This window comes from Balaenoptera musculus, chromosome 1 (assembly GCF_009873245.2).
Source record: "Balaenoptera musculus isolate JJ_BM4_2016_0621 chromosome 1, mBalMus1.pri.v3, whole genome shotgun sequence".
NCBI classification, from domain to species: Eukaryota; Metazoa; Chordata; class Mammalia; order Artiodactyla; family Balaenopteridae; genus Balaenoptera; species Balaenoptera musculus.
This window is the reverse complement of record NC_045785.1, coordinates 68,444,158-68,463,297: the sequence shown is the minus strand read 5'-3', so window position 1 is coordinate 68,463,297 and position 19,140 is coordinate 68,444,158. Positions and strand designations below refer to the sequence as shown.

The 19,140-nt window shown below is 38.2% G+C and overlaps 1 protein-coding gene across 1 annotated transcript in view; it reads right to left on the bottom strand.

The window, feature by feature from the left end:
• The window catches only part of PTGFR (prostaglandin F receptor), a 58,709-nt gene extending 41,165 nt beyond the window's left edge, over window positions 1–17,544 (bottom strand). The window contains exons 1-2 of the mRNA XM_036836305.1: window positions 17,391–17,544; window positions 14,046–14,915 (exon numbers count right to left, since the gene is read on the bottom strand). Coding sequence (XP_036692200.1) covers window positions 14,046–14,843 — 798 coding nt within the window. The 5' untranslated portion in view covers window positions 14,844–14,915; window positions 17,391–17,544. The remainder of the gene's footprint in view (window positions 1–14,045; window positions 14,916–17,390) is intronic.
• Between the last annotated feature and the right edge of the window lie 1,596 nt (window positions 17,545–19,140).

Sequence of the window (19,140 nt, the reverse complement as noted above, 5' to 3'; positions counted from 1 at the left end):
ACAAATCAAGACTTCCAGAATTGTAATTTCTCTAATAAAAAGAAAATCAGACTTGCATCAGCGTAACATGCTATAGCTACATATTCTCCTAGAGAGATGATCTTTAGCCACCAGCAGTATATACATTTGACTATACTTCATGCTAAACCATGCAACTTCAGCATGTCATTTATGAAACATTAGACTTTCTTCAAGAAATTTTGGAAAGAAAAATACTTAAGTTACTTAATCAACATTCAGATATGAGTGTTCTGATTTTAATTATAAAAGCATTATTTCAGGAACTGTATTCACCTGTACTTAAAGTCATGCTAGCACATTAATTCCTCCGTCCCCTCCTCAGGCTGGGTGGTAATCTGTCACTGAATAGGGAGGCCAAACTTCTCCCTCTACCTACCACAAAGAAGGCTCCTGTTTCCCACAGATGCCAGTGGCATTCAGTGTTCAGGAAAAATGAGCTTAATTCCAGAATACACACCTTCATCCTTCAAGCTGAAATGTTTTGGTTTTGGCTGTTGGAGAGGGGTGGGTAGTGGGGTGGAGGTAACAGAGAAACTCCTCAGGACTCACGAGGCTCTGTTACTCTGCTCAGGACCTGAATATACGGGGCATCCTTCAGAAATCACTGTGATGCGTGATTTTTAACTGATTGCTTACTTGTCTCATTATTCTGTTTAGCAGATAAATAAGCTCTGCGCGAGTTGAATTGACATGAACCTGAGCTTTCGGCAACCACGTAAAACAAACCAAGAGGTCCAAGAGAAAGGTGACTCCAATGCTGTGGTTACAGCTTAAGTCAGTTCATACTGAAAGCAGGTATTCGAGACAAGGGCACCGATATAGGTAAAGCTGGTTATTCATTCATCCGTAACAGCCAAATATAAAATGGCTTGCCAAATCAAACGTGAAATCCACGTCAATCTAAAACCATCGAAATAAGCAGGCTAGCTTTTGTATTACTACCATTTATCTTAGACAGACAAACCTAAAGTGGGCAATCAGGAGAAGGTCAATAGCACACAATGGAAATTACTCCGAGACAGACTGTTGTCTTCTCCATCATCCAGGAAAGCTTTTAGCAAGCTGGCCCTGGCATCCGTATCCACAGAGCAGCCTGCTACAAGCTTAGAGAGATGAACTAGAAAGGCAAAGATGTCCTCTAAATGTCATGCGTTTAGAACTGCTTAGTATTTTTGTTTCCCTGATGGAAAACAGCAATTCTTTATATTCCCTTGAAATAAGAAACAGTCTGCCTTAGCTGTCTTTGGACTTTCAATGGAAAAAACAATCACCACACATCCTATAATAGCTTTAAAACCACCTCATGCTAGCGAAGGTTATAAAGGCTATGGAATTTTTTTTTTTAGCTCTTTTGTATGTCAGGTCATTTTTTGATTCAGAAATAGTATATGAGAGAAACACTGAAATGGTCAGTCACAAAAATGTCATTATAGAAGCATATAAATATTAAACAGTATCATAAACTAATTTTCTGTTCACTGCACTGAACACAAGCATAATGATAGAGATATGTGTTGTTACTTCTGTGTTGCAATTTGGAAATAAGCTTTCATATTAGGAAATGAGGAGAAAGAAGGCATTCACACAGTTTTTTCTTTCTATATGCAATTCTAATCTGGCTTTTCCCCAAAGACTGCATTACTAATTTAAGCCTATCCACAGGATATGCTGAGTTGGAGAAATATTCTCAGAAGTTTCTTCCTAGTGCATAGGTCTTGGGCAATTCCAAACTACAACCTGGAGCAGGGACAGGCCAGTTACAGGTGCTGAGGTCCACTGTGGTCTGTAACAAATTCGTGGGAACAGGTAGAACTGAGCTACTTTCTAAACTGGAAATTAGCCATGCTCTTCCCTTCACTGACCCTCCTTCTTATTCAACTTCATGTTTCCCAAATTAGCAGAACTAAAGCATCCACCAGAATACAGACTACAGAATATCAGAAAATTTACTCCCCATGATGTATTTTCTTCAATGTCAGAATTCTAGAGCTCAGCCAAGTGGTATTGGGGGCATGACAGAGAGGGAGAGAAAAGCTCTTCTTGTTCTGTTTGAATGTTATGATGATGCTGTATTCCATTAATAAGAATGGCACAAAAAGATTCTTAGACTATCCCAATAATAGTAAATGCACAAACAAAATGCAAAATACCCAAAAAATCTGTTGCTTTCATTGCACTAATAATGCTCACCTTCAGTATAAGATAAAGACAAATTCAAGGCAAACTGTTTTAAAAGTGAGAGGGAAGGTTGCTTTATGTTTATAAAAGGAATAATTTACAACAAAGATATAACAGACATGAATTAACCCTGATGACATTACGTTGAAATCTAAATCATCGAAATCCAATGAAAACCATTAGAAATACAAATATAAACTAACAAAACACAAATATAATAAAATTCCAAGTTCTCATACACATTATTTGACAGAACAATTAGAAAGTAAAATAAGAAAATAAGATTCTATAACCAATAATCTTGATTTAATACCTATGTATTGAACTTTATAACTTAAAAAAAGAGTGTAAATTCTTTTCAAATGCCCATGGGACATTTACAAAATCTGATAATAAGAAGTTAACTGAAAAAAGAAAAAAAACCAAGAAGTTAACTAACTGGAAAACAGTAAGATTTGTAAGTTGATGTAAGGCATCTTTTTTTTTAACATCTTCATTGGAGCATAATTGCTTTACAATGGTGAAGCAACTGACAAAGGATATAAGGCATTTTTAAACTGTTAAACTAAACATCCCTCTGGAAAGACTAATTTTAAAAGAAAAATTTCAAATTTTGTGTTATGACGAAACTACAAAATTATTATTCAAAACATGATTATGATCACGAAAGGGGACACTATATTGTAATTGATAAACTGAACATAAGTCTAAATAAAATGTGAAGAAAATGGTAATTGTACATAAAGTTAAAGTTAGATCAATAGGATGAAATAAAGAGTATAGAAAGATCCAAACACATTTAAGAATTTCGTATATAATAAAGGTAGGAATTTAGAACAGCTGCAGAAACACCATTTAATAAATGATTTGGGATAACTAGCTAACCATTCAAAAGAAAATTCATGTTATTAACTTGCAAATTAAACCAACATAAACTATAAATGTATTAAAAACATAAATAAAAAAATGAAAAAGCAAAAGTGCTAGAAGAAAAAAGAAATGAATACCAATGTCATCTTAGCCTGAAAAAGTATTTCTTAACATGAAACAGAAAGCAGTAACTACAAAAGAAATTATTGATTCCTTCACTGCTTGTATAATTAAAATACTAAGATAAAAGGCAAACAATGAATATGGAAAAACAATTGCTTTTATAACAATTGATTTTATAATTATTTTTATATATTAGCATTATCTGGTCTTTGTTATCCAAAAAGTTCTTGAAAATCATTTACAGATACCCACACATTCACAAAAGAAAGGAGATAATGCCCAATAATATAAGAAAAAAAGTTCACTCTGTTAATCAAAGAAATTAAACTAATATGTATTCTGTATCAGATGAGTAAAAGGATGCACCCAGTATGTTAATAGTGTTTATCTCTGGGTAGTCAGATTTGGAAGATTTTTTTAAATTTTAATTTGTAGTTTGCTGTACTTTCTTACAATAAAATTTTATAGTTAAAGAAAACATTGCATTTTTTAAAAGTAGCTTGAGGGAATATAACACATGAAATTTAATATTCCTTAATAAGGGTAAGATGCCTGTGGAAATAAAGGGAGGTCTTTCCTTTCCAACAGAGTTCCTATAACATGAGAGCACCTCTCCACCCTCACACCTATATATGCCAGCTTTCTGCTGCCTTCACTGCTTCATCCCTGCTTCGCTCCCCATCCTGCATTCTGTCTCTCTGTCATTTGTGTGGTTTTTATTTTCCTTGTTTTCTGGTCCTCTGCCATGAACAAAAATGCGAGAAGCAAAATAAGGGAAGATGTAATCAAAGTAATAACAACAATTACTGTTGCTGCTGCTGCTACAACAATGTTATTATTTACTATTTAATACTAATACACCTTTGGGCCCAGAGGTTCCTCCACTATTACTAAAGCAATTAACCCTCTACCCTGCTCCCAGGCAAGGTCAGAAAAATACAAATAGTTTTATTTATGTCATACTAAAAGAAGAAAGAGAAGGAAAAGGAGGACACACATAAGAGATATTGGAGGAGCAAGCACAAAGACTGTGGGTAAATTGAAGGAGCTAGAAAATATGATTCCTAGAATTTGGCTCAGGAATATTTTCCCAGGTAATGTCTCTGTCTCTATGCTTTACTCTCCACCTGGAGAGACACCCAGCCTTTTGTTCAGTAAAAACCTGCTCAAAGAATAAATCAGTGAATAAATTAACAAGTAGATTAAAGCATAAGTGTTTTTTTATTTTCTTCATTTATATTATTAATGTTCATAGCAACTTGTTTTTCTTTATTTTCAGTCCTTGCTAACACTTTCTTAACCTAAATTCTTGGAAGGAATTAGTGGGTTTTGTGATGCTTCATTTCACCAACATTTATTTCTCTTCTATATCCTGAGTCACTTCCCTTGTCAAAAGATAGTATAAAATACTACTTTGAATTATGAAATTTTTATTATCTGATTTAATTTTTCTACTACTCATGTTTCACTACTTGAAAAATCTTCTAGCTTTTAATATTAATTTATTACAACCTGCTGTATTCTAATCTTGTTCGAGCCTGTCCCAAATACTAAAGAGTTTATTTGTACACTTTTATATCTCTAGAAATTATATACATTATTATCTCTTTTCTCCTTGTTTTACCTTACAATTTACATTACTTGACTTTGGATCACAATTTTTTCCAGTAATTTTTCCTTCTAAATGATATGCTATAGATATTTATAAGTTATCAAAAATAATCTCATCCACTACATTCGTAACAGTATGCCTGATACTCTTTTTTTTTTTTTTGTCTTATCTATTTTATTGTATTTTTTTCAAGCAAAAGCATTTATTTGGTTTTCCATTTTAAATATAGCAGAGGGATAGTTAGGGAGTTTGGGATTGACATGTACCTGCTATTTTATTCTAACATAAAGTATAATCAAATATCTTCATATTTCAATTTTCTATATATGTCTTCCTTTTTTCCTTTTCTATACTGTTAATTAAGGCCATAGATATAGTGACCAATTAAATCACAGAGATTGTTATTCTGCATCTAGAACACCGCCTGGCACCTGGCAGGTGCTCAATAAACATTTGTCAAATAAGTAGACAAATAATTCCTTGTGGACCACCAAATTGGAAGTAACGGCTTCCTACTATAGCACCCTTATTCATTTAATAACTAATTAAAAAGTGCCTTTGATCAGCTTGTTGACAGATGATCTTTTGTTGGCTTTTATTGGTCGGCAGCATTAATATTTACCAGTAATAGCAACATAACGATAATAGTATAATAACTGAAGCATATGGTACTATGTCAGGCACTATTTTAACTTACATCTATTCATTTATTTAGTCTTCACAACAACCCAGTGAAGCAATACTATTACTCTACCTATTTTACACGTGAGGAAATTGAAGCACAGAGTCATTAGGGACACACAGGAACTGGAAGAAACAGGACGTGAACCCAGGCTCTTAACTACTACACGACACTGAGCTAATATTTTAGCTCCTCGAGTACATCTTTTACTCCAACTAAGTTGTCAGCTCTTTGAGGAAAAAGCTTTATCTTTTAACTCCTGGAATGGGCACAGCCCCAATAGTAGTGCTTTATACATAACAGTCTCAATAGTTTTTTGCTAATTTTAGCTTGGTTCAATAATGTATAAGTTAATGTCTAATACATAATTATAATTATAATACTACATTATTAGATTATTTGAATTCAAATAAGATGTGAAAGATTAAAATGAAACATCTTTACTTCTGGTGAGACAGTGAAATGAGGCACAATAATCTGAACCTTCGAGGGAAATTGTTCAGGAACGTTTTCTGATCCCAGCGTGACCAAACCTTCTTAAGAGAGGAGAAGTGGAAAACATCTGGACTGAACACAGATGACTATTTCTAATTGAGATGGCAGGTGGCAATAACAGCAATAGAAGCTGGAGGATCTGGGGATTGTGTTGAGCATTTACTGTATGCCAATCACTATGTTATGAGATTGTAAGGAGGACAAATCATATTTTCCAGTGGTACCTTTAAGTAAGATCTATTATTATAATCAGTTCATGGATGTACAAAATTGGCTTAGAGTAACTCCAGGTCACAGCTAAGAGATGGTGGGGCTGGGACCCTGCCCCCCGCCTGTGCTTAAATAACTAGAGCATTCTAAAAGGAACGCTTGATTTGGGACTGTGCACGAAAAGCTAAAGGGAATCTTTTACACAATCCAGTTGTCTCTGTCTCCTTTGCCATCACACCGCAGCCATACTCTGTTTTGGCATTTCACAGTCTGAATTTAATTTGGGGGTTCAATAGCTTAGCAGGAGTGAGAAAAACCACCTCCCTGTCTGTATAAAGCCACAACTGTACCCACTCCTCTGTGGCATTACCATCCTGACACCCAGGATGGAGGATTGACAGAATGACAAATTTACACAAGCTTTGAAAGGTAATATTTGCAAATATCAAAAGACAAAATTCTCCTATTGAATGAAATCCTCTCTAAATACAGATAAATGGCATTGAAATAACAGGTAAACTCTGGTGTGGTTATAAATGATTTCCAAAGCAAACATAAATGCAATGCATTTTATATACCTCCTGTAAGGATAAGACTAAGCAAATAAAGTTAAAACTGGCAACCCAGAGAGATTTGGGGCAAATCAACATCTTGAATTGCTCTTGAAATGTTTGGGGGCTTAATTTAAAACCCCAAAACACATTAAGCCAGAAGAGTTTTAGATCCATGAGGGTATAAATTTAATCCACATGTTTCTGATTCATTTACACTTGAATCATTCAAGTCATGTTTTGTAAGTGCCGTCTCAATGTCTGATATCTTTGGGCATTTTTATGTCTCTCTCCTTAAAAACCGGAAGCCATATTTTTGCCAAGAGTAAATAAACTTAAAATAACTAAGTATTCCAGACAACCGTGCACAACTAAATCAACAGACTTTTATGTAAATTCTCCACCTAGCAGTGTCTTTTTTTAATTGATTGACTTTTGCTGGTCCACTTTTGCACCATACTTTTCCATAAAGGGAGATCATACACTCAAATGAGTTCAATTCCAAAGGCCTATACATAACTCAATATATTTACCAAATCACACTGTAAACCTATGTGTAATATACTTTATATTTAGATAATGTGTGAACAAATGGACTTCTAGAAGCTGGTCCTAAACCGGATTCTGCAGGAAGCAGACTTTGAGACAGAGATCCACATGCAGGCATTTTTCTGAGTACAGTGAGGTGATGAGGAAAGCAGGATCTGGCACAGGAGGAGCAGAGCTGGAATGGAGTTACAAGCTCTGAAGCACATATGACCCTTCAGAAATGTCCCAAATGAGGCAAGGGGGTAAGTGCTTTGGATCCCCACACCCACCTGTCACTGTACACAGAATGACCAAAGAGAGGGGGGCACCACCACGGGCAAGGCAGCTCCCTTGGCTGAGGGTACTTTCCCCAGGGGCAAAACTCACCACAAAGGGGATCTGGGTGGGGCACCAGTGTCTACTAAACAGGTCTGTTGGAGTTTTCTGAGAATTAATCCTCCATGAATATAAGACCTACTCAATCTTTCAGTCTGATTAGCAATACAAATTGAGCCATGTAGTCACTCAATCAGCTGGCAAAGGCTTGAGGTAAGCAAGCCCATTTTATAGAGAAATTTCAACATTTACTATGGAGATTTTATTTATGACAATGTACAACCAGTATCTGCAGGTCTTTACTCAAAGAAATTTTTTCCTTCTGTCTCCTGAAGTGACCCCCTCAAAGATAAAACACCAATAAAAAATACATACATTTTGGGAGAAAAAAATGTGTGCATGTAGAGAAAAAGGCGGTGCTAAAGATAATAATGGGGCAAAAATAACTACAAATAAGTTATATCACCTAATTGTTTCCTTTGCCTTCAGTACTTCGTGTTTAATACTTGGTTCCTTAGTTCATTCATTCAATAAACATTGGTTTATGACCTACTACTAGTAGAAGCTAAAACACAAACCAGTAATATAGCTCCTAGCTACCAAGGACCATTGAGACTAACAGAGGAAATTGGCATGTAAACATCATAACAAAATAATATCATTCCTAGTTTATCCATGATGCTGACAAAATTCTTAAATTCTAGCACCAGATTCAAATTGTAGAATGTTCAGGATTCTCCAGGACACCATTTCCAACTAATACTCCTGGGGAACCTCTGAACACACGTTCCCCTCTTGGACTTCTCCAATCCAAACCCCAATTTGAAGTATTGGAAGTATTCCCGGGGCCGACCAATTAAGTCCTGACCTCATCAGCAGACTGGGTCCAAAGTGGAAATGAGGGCCATTACCCACTGAGCTTTATATAAGATTCATTTAGCAAATACTTACTGAGCTCAACTCTGTGCCAGGCACTGGTCTCAGAACTGAGGACACAGCAATAATTGAGGTCCCTTCCTTCAAGGAGCTTACATGCTAGAGGCAGAAGCCAAAACACAACCAAATAAACAGAGAAATGTACCCCATGTTATCAGATACTGCTAAGTGCTATGAGAGTAAATAAAGCAGAGCAATGGAAGAGAGAAGAGAAAGGGTACTTTTTAAGATAGACTACCTAGACAACATGATATTTAAGAGAGGAGTCGGTGGAGAGCCACATGGATGTCAGGAGGAGAGTACTCCAGGCAAGAGAACACCAAGGCTTCAGGGACAGGAATGTGTTCCCAAATCTCTCAGAACTGCTCCTCTGCCAGCTCCTGTCGCTGACCTCACACCACGTGCTCCATGTCCACACAAACACAAGAGCAGCCTGAATTCCCATCATAGAAACTACATTTAACGTATCTCTAAAACATACCTTTTCTTCTGGATATGAATTTTGAGCTGCATGTGTCTGAGTTGTTTACGAATTTCCTAAAAGTAGAACCTAAGTCTTACCAGTCCTTTCTCCAGACATCATCATTGCTGCTTCCACATTCCAAACCAGGGAGCACTCCCCCTTCACAAAGGAAACCAGCTAAAATAATTCCTTACAAATCACCTCTAAGATCAGCAGCAATGCAAGAATAACCAAAAAGGTGTGACATAAAACTATATGAGAGTGAGAGTCCATTTTGGTTTTAATTTTAGAATGAAACCCATTCGAAGCCCTTTTTATTTGGTACAATTAGATCCAATGATGGATCTAATTAGTTAAATTTTTTAACTAATTTAAAAATTAGTTAATTTTTTTAGTTTGGGAAATAATTCAAACATGTACACATTATGTATATACATATTTATACATTTTCTGTATTTTTCTTTTCATTTGAAGCATGTAACTATACATCTGTTCACCATCCTTTTGGTGTAGAGGCAGGTGCACAAGACACATACACAGATTTCCATTACACAGGTCTTACATACGATAATGAGAGCCAGCATCTCAAAGAAAGCAATCTTCACTAATAGTCAAAATGTTCTATTCTGTTGTGTTGTTCCATCATTTGCCACTAGCCCTGTAAGACCTGGTCATTATGATGCCAATACCTTTAGTAATTCAGTAGAATTCAATTAATCATTCGTTTTTTGATTTATATCTGACAAACATCTTAGTGACCAAATGTTTAACTATATGACTAGAAATGCTAGCAGAAGAGTAACAACCTTAGAAAAATCAAATTCAAACTCTACCTACACAAGAAAACACATTTCTTGGGTAAACTCACCTACATAATATCATTTTGCTCTTCATATACTTTATACTTCTTTTCCCAATTCAAAATGAACCTCTACCCTTGAAGAGAAGGTAAACAAACTAAACAGCCTTCCAGAAAAGATCCCTGAAGTTTAACTGTGTCATAACTCGACAGTTGCCGACTTAAGGAACAGACTAAAAATTACCATTTGGTTTCAATATTTGCTTAATTAACGCTCACCTACAGAACTCAGAATCCACATTCTGGTCAATCATTTCCAATCTCTTGACATTCATACTACTTAAGTTACAGTCAAGCAGTCAACAAGTATTTAATACTCTGCCAAACTAGTGAAATAAGCATAGCAATAATAATAAATTCCTTTTAGGACTACATATTCTAGAAATGGAATATTAAAAAGAATCAGTACCTGTGGAAAGACAGAAGCAAAGACTATTAAGGAAATGTTACTTAGAAGGGCTGTTAAATGTCTTCTTTTTCTCCGTCACTCTAGAAACATCAGAAAAAATCTTCAAGATTTATTTATTTGGAAAAAGTGATTACCTAGAATGCATGCAAGACAATTTTATAATTGCCATTTGACTCTCAAAGATTTTTGTATTAACTTGTTGCTAAATGGAATTGTAAGCTAATAAGTACCTATTGTATTTTCCTGGATTTTTCAGTTGGGATTGTAATTAAATGAATTTATATGAGTTAACCATGTTTAAAACTATAAAATTCAGATACTGAAAAATTTTTAAAGTCATTAACAAGTTATATTTAAACTAGTATTACAATTGTACTACATTTCTAAATTTCAGTTCCTGAAAATACACATACACACACACACACACACACACACACATACACACATACACACTTTCCCCTTGGTGGGAAAAAAAAAAACATTAAATTAAAAAAAAGCACCATAGGGGATTTTTAGGGCGGTGAAACTATTCTATATGATACTGTAATGGTGGACACATGTCAATATACATTTGTCAAAACCCACACACTGTACAACACAAGGAGAACCCTAATGTAAACTACAGACTTTAGTCAATAATAATGTACAAGTATTGGCTCATCAATTGTAACAAATGTACTACATCAATGCAAGATGTTAATAATAAGGATGACTGGGGGTGGAGGGGTGGAGACATGAGGAGCTATATGTGAACTCTGTGTTTTCCACTCATTTTTCTGTAAACCTAAAACTACTCAAGAAAAATTAAGTCTATTAAAAGAGAGAGAGATTTCTAACAAACATCATGATCATCTTACCTCTGTATTAAAGTCAATCATCAAACTTAATAAAGTATCCCCCTTTTCATCAGCTACAAATTTTAAAAGTTTTAGAAATTATGCCACTATTGATGTTTTGATGCAGTAAATCCTGCCAAACCCAGACACCATCATCCGCATTACTCACTTCCTCCTTTTAGTGTATGCACCTGTACCCCATTCCAGTTTGAGGCTTGAAAATGACAGTGAACACAGGTCAAAGAGTGTCTTCAGATGTTCATTCAAATGACAAATCCAACATTTCATCCTCATCAATCAGAGAGAAGGCACATGGTGTAAAGTAGGGCATTGACATGGAAGATGTCACAATTATAGTGCATCTATGGGAATTTAGAAGCTTGGTTTCAGAGTTATTTTTTAAACTAAGAAGCTTTTAAAATATAGGGTGGAGAATAATGGCTCAGTCATTAATACCTATGCAGTTCCTCCTGGGCACTTAGGTGGTAAAGGAGAAATGGTTCAACAGAGGAATCAGTGTTGGGTGTTATTTTGGCATTCCCAAGCCTGGGTTTTTCACTCAGGTTCCATTTAGAGCTGTCTGGGGGTCTTAATGTAATGTGCAAGGCACTTATGCTCAGGCCACAAGTTATAAATCCTTCAGCCAGAACTTGCCATGAAGACCCAAGACTCCACAAGAGAAACTGAAAATAATGCTTGAATCAACTTGAAACATCAGTCCAGCAAGGGGTATCTGTGGTAGACCTACTACACATGTAATGCAGAAATAATTTTGCACACTAAGAAGCATTTTAGAAGTATTGATACATTGGTGTCATAGGTGGAGCAATAATTCACAGTTAAATAGAACGCAGACCTCAGAAAATGTTTCACAAACATAAAATTATATCCACTAGGAAATATGTTCAAAATATGAATTAAATTGTAATATATATTTTAACAGTAAAGAAAACCAAAAATTCAGGAAAAAAATTAGAGAAAAACATAAATTCAAAATATCCATGGCGAGGATGAAATTTTGTTACTTTCCATTCCCTTACAGTAGTTAACCTATAACTCCTATTTCTCAAAGTCAAAAGCCAGAACTAAGTAGAATTTTAAAGGTGACTCAGAACAAGCAAAAACCAAAACACCAGTGATTAGCCCAGTTGCCAGATCATCTGTCTCTCATTAAGTTCACTATTTCATGGTTTTCAGGTGTTCTCCAGAGCTAGGACCTTCATTTTTACATTTTCTTTAAATATTTTCAGCTACCTCTTTTCTCCCTTTCTTAGTATTCCCTTTCCAACCCTCAAATTAATTTCGTTTTTGCTCAGACTCACTGTTTATTTTAAAAAGCTACTCTATTCAAAAGTTTAAGAAGAAGAGGAGCATTATTCTGAGGGAATTTCCTTTGTCAAGTAGCATAAATTAAACTCTCTAAGAATGAACACTGAAATGACTCGAAGTGTTGATAGAACTCGTCTCTGCTATTCAGATTCAAACAACTAAACTATGAGCTCAGGTGAGACCCCTAACTGGGGTCACCCAAGGCCTCCTAAATTGCCAATAAGCCAGCCTCAAAATGTTGACTTGCCATTGACAGATGTAGCCTATCCTCTCCTCGGTTGGGCCCCTAGGACCAGTTCTGGAACATCACGAAAAAAATATTTAAATGATACAAAAATTCCAGAAGCCAAATTCAAATTGTGAGGAAATAACAGGGATAGAAATAAAGAAATATTTTAAAAGTAGAAACCTTTTTGCAGAATAAAATCAACTACCATAGGATCTGTCTGCAGCAACAGCTCTCAAAGAGTTGTCTGTTCACCAGGACCTTCAGGATTGTTCATTAAAACTCTACTGGCAACAATTCTTGGACACTGGACCTAAGGGGGCCTAGAAGAACTGCATTATTAACAAGCACCTGCATAACACGATGCAAGGTATGACCATGACCTTTGTGTTATGTCTACCTTTGTCTCACCCTTTTGCTTTACCTCTACCTGGGTATCACCTGTATTACTATCTTTGGATACCAATCTGTTTCCCCACTGGTACAAAAAAAGGGATGAAAATAATCTTTACTGCCATCAGGAGCTACATACAGAAGGATGTTTTCTCTTTCGTTGTATGCTATCACTTTTTCCATCATAAAGTAAACTGTTGGAGAGAGTTATGGTTATACTTATCAATCATAAGTATTTTGTCTTCTACCTAGAAAGTCATATAAATGATTTATGTTTGTTGCTAATTCTTTAAACTTAGCCGTCATTTCCAAATAAAAATACCAAGATGTTAAATATAGCTGCTGGCTAGATTGAAAAAGAGGAAGGAATGAAATGATAAGAGAAGAATCCCTGGCTCTCCTGCCAATCATACCCCTCCCTGCATTACTATCATCCTGGGTTAGTGAACTAGTGATTCTTTACCTTATCTACCCATCTAGTTCACCTGCACTGTCCAACTATCTCAACTCATCACCTCCCTTTGCAAGCTGAGACCTGGTCATTTTGTGTTGAGAAGCAGCCTGTCTATAAATTACAAGTCCATGTGATTTTCTATCAAGACTTACTGGAGTCCATTCCAATATTGTTTTATAGCCATTTTTTTTCACATTTTAGAAACTAATCATATTCAGTATATTAAAACTATGTTACTTCTGTGAAAATTACTTTATACCACACTGCAACAGGTAACACTATGGTTAGAATTGTTGAGGGAGATATTTCTTTTAATTCTGGGCTTGTGGGGAAATAACCATCTATGTCATAAATAGCTTAATTCTAAGCCAGAGCTGAGAACTAAAGTAAGTTCTGAGTAGAAGTAAATTCCAGCATTTAAAAGATGAAACAGCATTGCCCATCAAGACTACCAACTTTGAAAAGACAAGAAACCTTGTATTGAATATCGATTAACTGAACAAAGCAAAAATTGTCAAAACCATAGGTCCTTACCAGAAACGGACTCCAGCAAACGCAGGAGACACACATTATACCCAGGAGCTGGATGACCATTTCAAAATGATGAGACCTGCCTTGTCTGTGCTGCTGACTTTTAAATTTAACTCTTAAAAGTGATATTCCTGTGATGGCATTGCAAAAAAATGAAATACCAAGGGCTAGGAGTCCCAGAAAAGAAAAAAGTAAAAGATAAAACCTATCTTCCCAGTCTTTGATGTGATCTGTATTGTAGAAACACCAGGTCTTCGACGCTTGAATTTTATAGTCACGATGCCCAAGGATGGGCAGCAAAGCTACGAAAACAGCAAAAAAGCACACTCCACTCAACATCATTTTAACATGTTTGGATGTAATTTTCGTAGAGTGAAATATTGGTTGGGTGACTCCAATACATCGCTCAATGGCCATCACACTGCCTAGAAAAAGTGGGCACAGACCAGAGAATACCATGCAGATACCAAAAATACTGCAAAGGACGTTTGATTTGTCAAAATGGATCCAGTCTTTATCAGAAGCATATACAAAGACTGCTATAGCTCCATTGATGAGGTGCCCAAAGAAATCTGTGATTACCAGAGCACTAGCCAAAAGCAAAAACGATGACTTGTACTTCTGTCTAAATCTCTGGTATGCCTTCATGAGAATAGCAATAGCAAGGCTGTTTGATAAGATTCCCACTGTCATGAAGGTTATCGAAAAAGATATTGAAAGCTCTTCTTCCATTTGGCAAGTTGTATTTGAAAGGAGCCCAGCTGCAGGAGACACTGGCTGTTTGGAATTGTTCGTGGACATTGTTGTGGAGATAAGAGCTGGCCACTCAAGTCATCTCCCTCTCAAAACAGTGCAGGCTTGCGGTCCAGAGATCTGCAGCATAAAGACAGAGAAATTATGAGCCCTGGATAACTGTTCATCTGACATTGAAGGCCAAAGCACCCCAGCACCCTGTGGTGGGAATCAGATTTATCTGGCCTGTCATGAGCAAGGTTGCATCATACTGAAAACAGCACACATCTGCCTGCAGTTCCACATTTCATTTTCAAGGTAAAGAAGATACCAGAATTGAGACCCCTTGGTTAACCTCTATGGCTACTCTGCCACTGGGCACCTCCTAAACTGCCTCCTGACACTTCACTGACACCTTAAAACTCCTAAGGTTTACGAAGTCGCTTAACAAGGCTAGATTTAAACCCAGTTGAGTTTTGTTTTTTTTTTAACATGTTTATTGGAGCATAATTGCTTTACAATGGTGTGTTAGTTTCTGCTTTATAACAAAGTGAATCAGTTATACATATACATATGTTCCCATATCTCTTCCCTCTTGCATCTCCCTCCCTCCCACCCTCCCTATCCCACCCCTCTAGGTGGTCACAAAGCACTGAGCTGATCTCCCTGTGCTATGCGGCTGCTTCCCACTAGCTATCTATTTTACGTTTGGTAGTGTATATATGTCCATGCCACTCTCTCACTTTGTCACAGCTTACCCTTCCCCCTCCCCATATCCTCAAGTCCATTCTCTAGTAGGTCTGTGTCTTTATTCCCATCTTACCACTAGGTTCTTCATGACCATTTTTTTCCCCTTAGATTCCATATATATGTGTTAGCATACTGTATTTGTTTTTCTCTTTCTGACTTACTTCACTCTGTATGACAGACTCTAGGTCCATCCACCTCACTACAAATAACTCAATTTCGTTTCTTTTTATGGCTAAGTAATATTCCATTGTATATATGTGCCACATCTTCTTTATCCATTCATCCGATGATGGACACTTAGGTTGCTTCCATGTCCTGGCTATTGTAAATAGAGCTGCAATGAACATTTTGGTATATGACTCTTTTTGAATTATGGTTTTCTCAGGGTATATGCCCAGTAGTGGGATTGCTGGGTCATATGGTAGTTCTATTTTCAGTTTTTTAAGGAACCTCCATACTGTTCTCCATAGTGGCTGTATCAATTTACATTCCCACCAACAGTGCAAGAGTGTTCCCTTTTCTCCACACCCTCTCCAGCATTTATTGTTTCTAGATTTTTTGATGATGGCCATTCTGACCGGTGTGAGATGATATCTCATTGTAGTTTTGATTTGCATTTCTCTAATGATTAATGATGTCAAGCATTCTTTCATGTGTTTGTTGGCAATCTGTATATCTTCTTTGGAGAAATGTCTATTTAGGTCTTCTGCCCATTTTTGGATCCCAGTTGAGTTTTTAAAGTATAATAGTCTATTTTAATAACTAGGTGACTTTCTAAAGTTTCTGCTTTTTTCTCTGATGAGCTTTGTCCCCAAAGTGCAGATTATTCCTTTGGGACCTATGACTGTCAGGCAGACAAAATCATCTTCTCCAAACTTTGGGAGGGTGCAAAGTGGAGCCACAAGCCCACTGACGCTGCATGGGGCTTCTCTGAATAAGTTCTAAAACTATTTAATTAGGTCAAATAACAGCAAACCACACGCATCAGTGACCCCTGGAAGGCTCAGCGTTGAGTCTCTAGAAAGATTTTCTGGTCCAGCTATCACCTGTGCAGAAATGTTGGCTGAAGAGAGCAAAGAAGGCGGGCCGCCCTCACTGTGGGCGCATCTGCCTAGATGCTGTCGATCTAAGTTACAGCTTCAGGGCAGCTACATCCCAGGCGAATTATTTATTTGTCTCTCTTTCCCTAGTGAGTTGAGGCCTGAGTCACAGACCCTCTATACCCGCCACCACTGCCAGCCCGCCCCGAGCTATTTCCGCCGGCGTTTCCCCAGCAGCTTTCCGGGAGGCTAGGAATTCCGGAGCCAGCCTTTCCTGGGACCTGCCCAAGTGGGGCCGCCCGGGGCTGCCCGGAGGGCAGCCGCCTCCTCCGGGTCTTACTCACAGCTCGACTTTCGATCACTACTACCCCACTGCCCCCAGGCCTCTGCTTGCAACATCCTTCCCGAACCTCTTAACTGCCTGAAACTTTCTGCGATTGCTCAAACGCCAGAGGCCGGTTTCCCTCCCACCCCGGGGGGCGCCAAAGGCCTGCGCTGGCCCGGATGCCGGAGTCGAAGTGTCGCGGGCGGGGAAGCAAGGAGAGGGAAGGGGATCTTTTCCTTTACCCGTTTCCCTCCTCTGAGATCCGTTCTACCCGGTCCCCAGGCGCGCACCTCAGACTACGGACGGATCAGACATTGCTCTGCGGGTCTCCCCAGCTTGGGGCATCTGGTCCAAACTTGTTGGCCAGCTCAGGCTAAGGTGCCCTCCGGTGCCGCCGGCTGCAGCTGCCGCCGGGCGTCCGGGGTAGGGTGGCTAAACCTCAGTCGGGTTGAGCAACCGGAGGCCAACGCGTGGGAATCCAGCCGCTGAAGGGGTGTTTACCTTGGCATCCCGGGCCGCGGGCAGGGCTCTAGGTGGAGCAGAAGAGCGCGCGGGTCCGTGGGCCATCCCGCGCCCGGCTCCGCTCCGTCGCTGCCGCCGGTTCCTGGGGCGCTGCGCCGCGCTCTCGCTCCGGCTCCGGCCCGCGCTCCGACTCTGTCTCGCCGCGCGTGCTTCCGCGCTCTCTTCCAGCGCGGAACCTGCCGGGTGCGCTGGGCTCCTCCGATCCTTTAGCACCTAGCGGCGCTCACCGCCTGGGCGGGGTGGAGGGCGCGGTTGACCTCCGCCCCTTCCTCTCCGCCCCTTTTGCGTTGAGCCCAGAGCCGGACCAGGAGAGACTTGAGCACCGCGCTCGGATGCTACGTCCCCCTCCTCAGCATCAATCAGAGCGGCCCTCTCAGCTGCCCGACCACTTAGGGGGAAGTTTTGTTTTAAACTCATTCTCCAACTAAAGGCGCCATCTCTACGGCTGTAAAATAGGAACCAGGAGAGCTGAGGCAAGCTTGCAGAAAGCTGTCGTGACAGCGTCTTGAACTGTCAGATTGTAGTCTGCAGACAGTTCATCCCAAATCCAGCTCAAAAAGAATAAAGAAACCAGGTAGAAGGAAAGAGATGGTGTATTGGGGCTTAGGGACCGATATCCCCAGGAAGTTAAAAACAGGTATTCGGGCCACTTGTTGTCAATGGAAAGTCACTGCCTTAGGATTCACTGTCACTTAGAGGACTGGACTGTTCCTAGCTTTCTAAAGAATGTGAGAAGGGAAAGGGATAAGCAGTATTCTCACAGGACACATGCAGATAAAGCATCAGTAACATTTTAATGATCAAAAAAGCCCAATGGTGAGAGAATTTCTAGTGGTATATTTACCCAAAGAGATGTGATTCAACAACTTTTGTGGAGATTACTTTATGATCAAGTAAAGAAAAATCCACTACTTCGTTAGGAATTATAATTTGAGCCATTTTAATGCTGTAACCACTTTTTGCTAATATTGTTTTGATCTGTACCTATTAACTATCTCATTTTTATAGCTAATCACTTATGGAAATCTATTACTGACCTTTGCTCTTTTTATCAGTAAAATATTGCCACAACTTTTGTGAAAAACCAATGCCACATGGAAATAAACCCTCTTTTCTCCATTCTAAAATCAGAAAGGGCCTCTAAATTCCTAGAAATTGGAAAGGATCATAAAGTGCTGCAGTGAGATAAAATAAATTAGCCATTAACTATAGAAAAGAATGATTGCACAGCTTTCCCCTGTGGTAGATATTGAGGTTTTGTTTTTTTTTTTTTTAATGATATGATCATAACTTGTAAAATAAACTGTTACTCAGGTATGGTCAGGGAATTGAAAAATTTGGTTAACCAAATATTCTGGTTAGTAGAGAAATATTACATCTGGATGACCAGTGTCCAAAAAACAACTATGTAATAAACCACATGGAAAATGTGCATGACACAGAGCACTATTCTTTCCTTTAGTGATTAACAGCACTTAATCACATTAGATGCAATTACCTATTTACTTATGTCTCTCCCACTGAATTGAATTCCTGCAGAAGTCTCATTCATCTCTCCATCCTCACCCAGGACTATGCCTGGTCACTTATCCAACGCTGTCTGAATTCATCAATGTTACAACCGACATTTCCAGTATCACACTTCAAAATCTTGAACAGTCCCCATCTCTCCCTGGCACATCTTACTAACAACAGCTGCTCAATCTACTGGGTAAAAAAAGAGAAAATC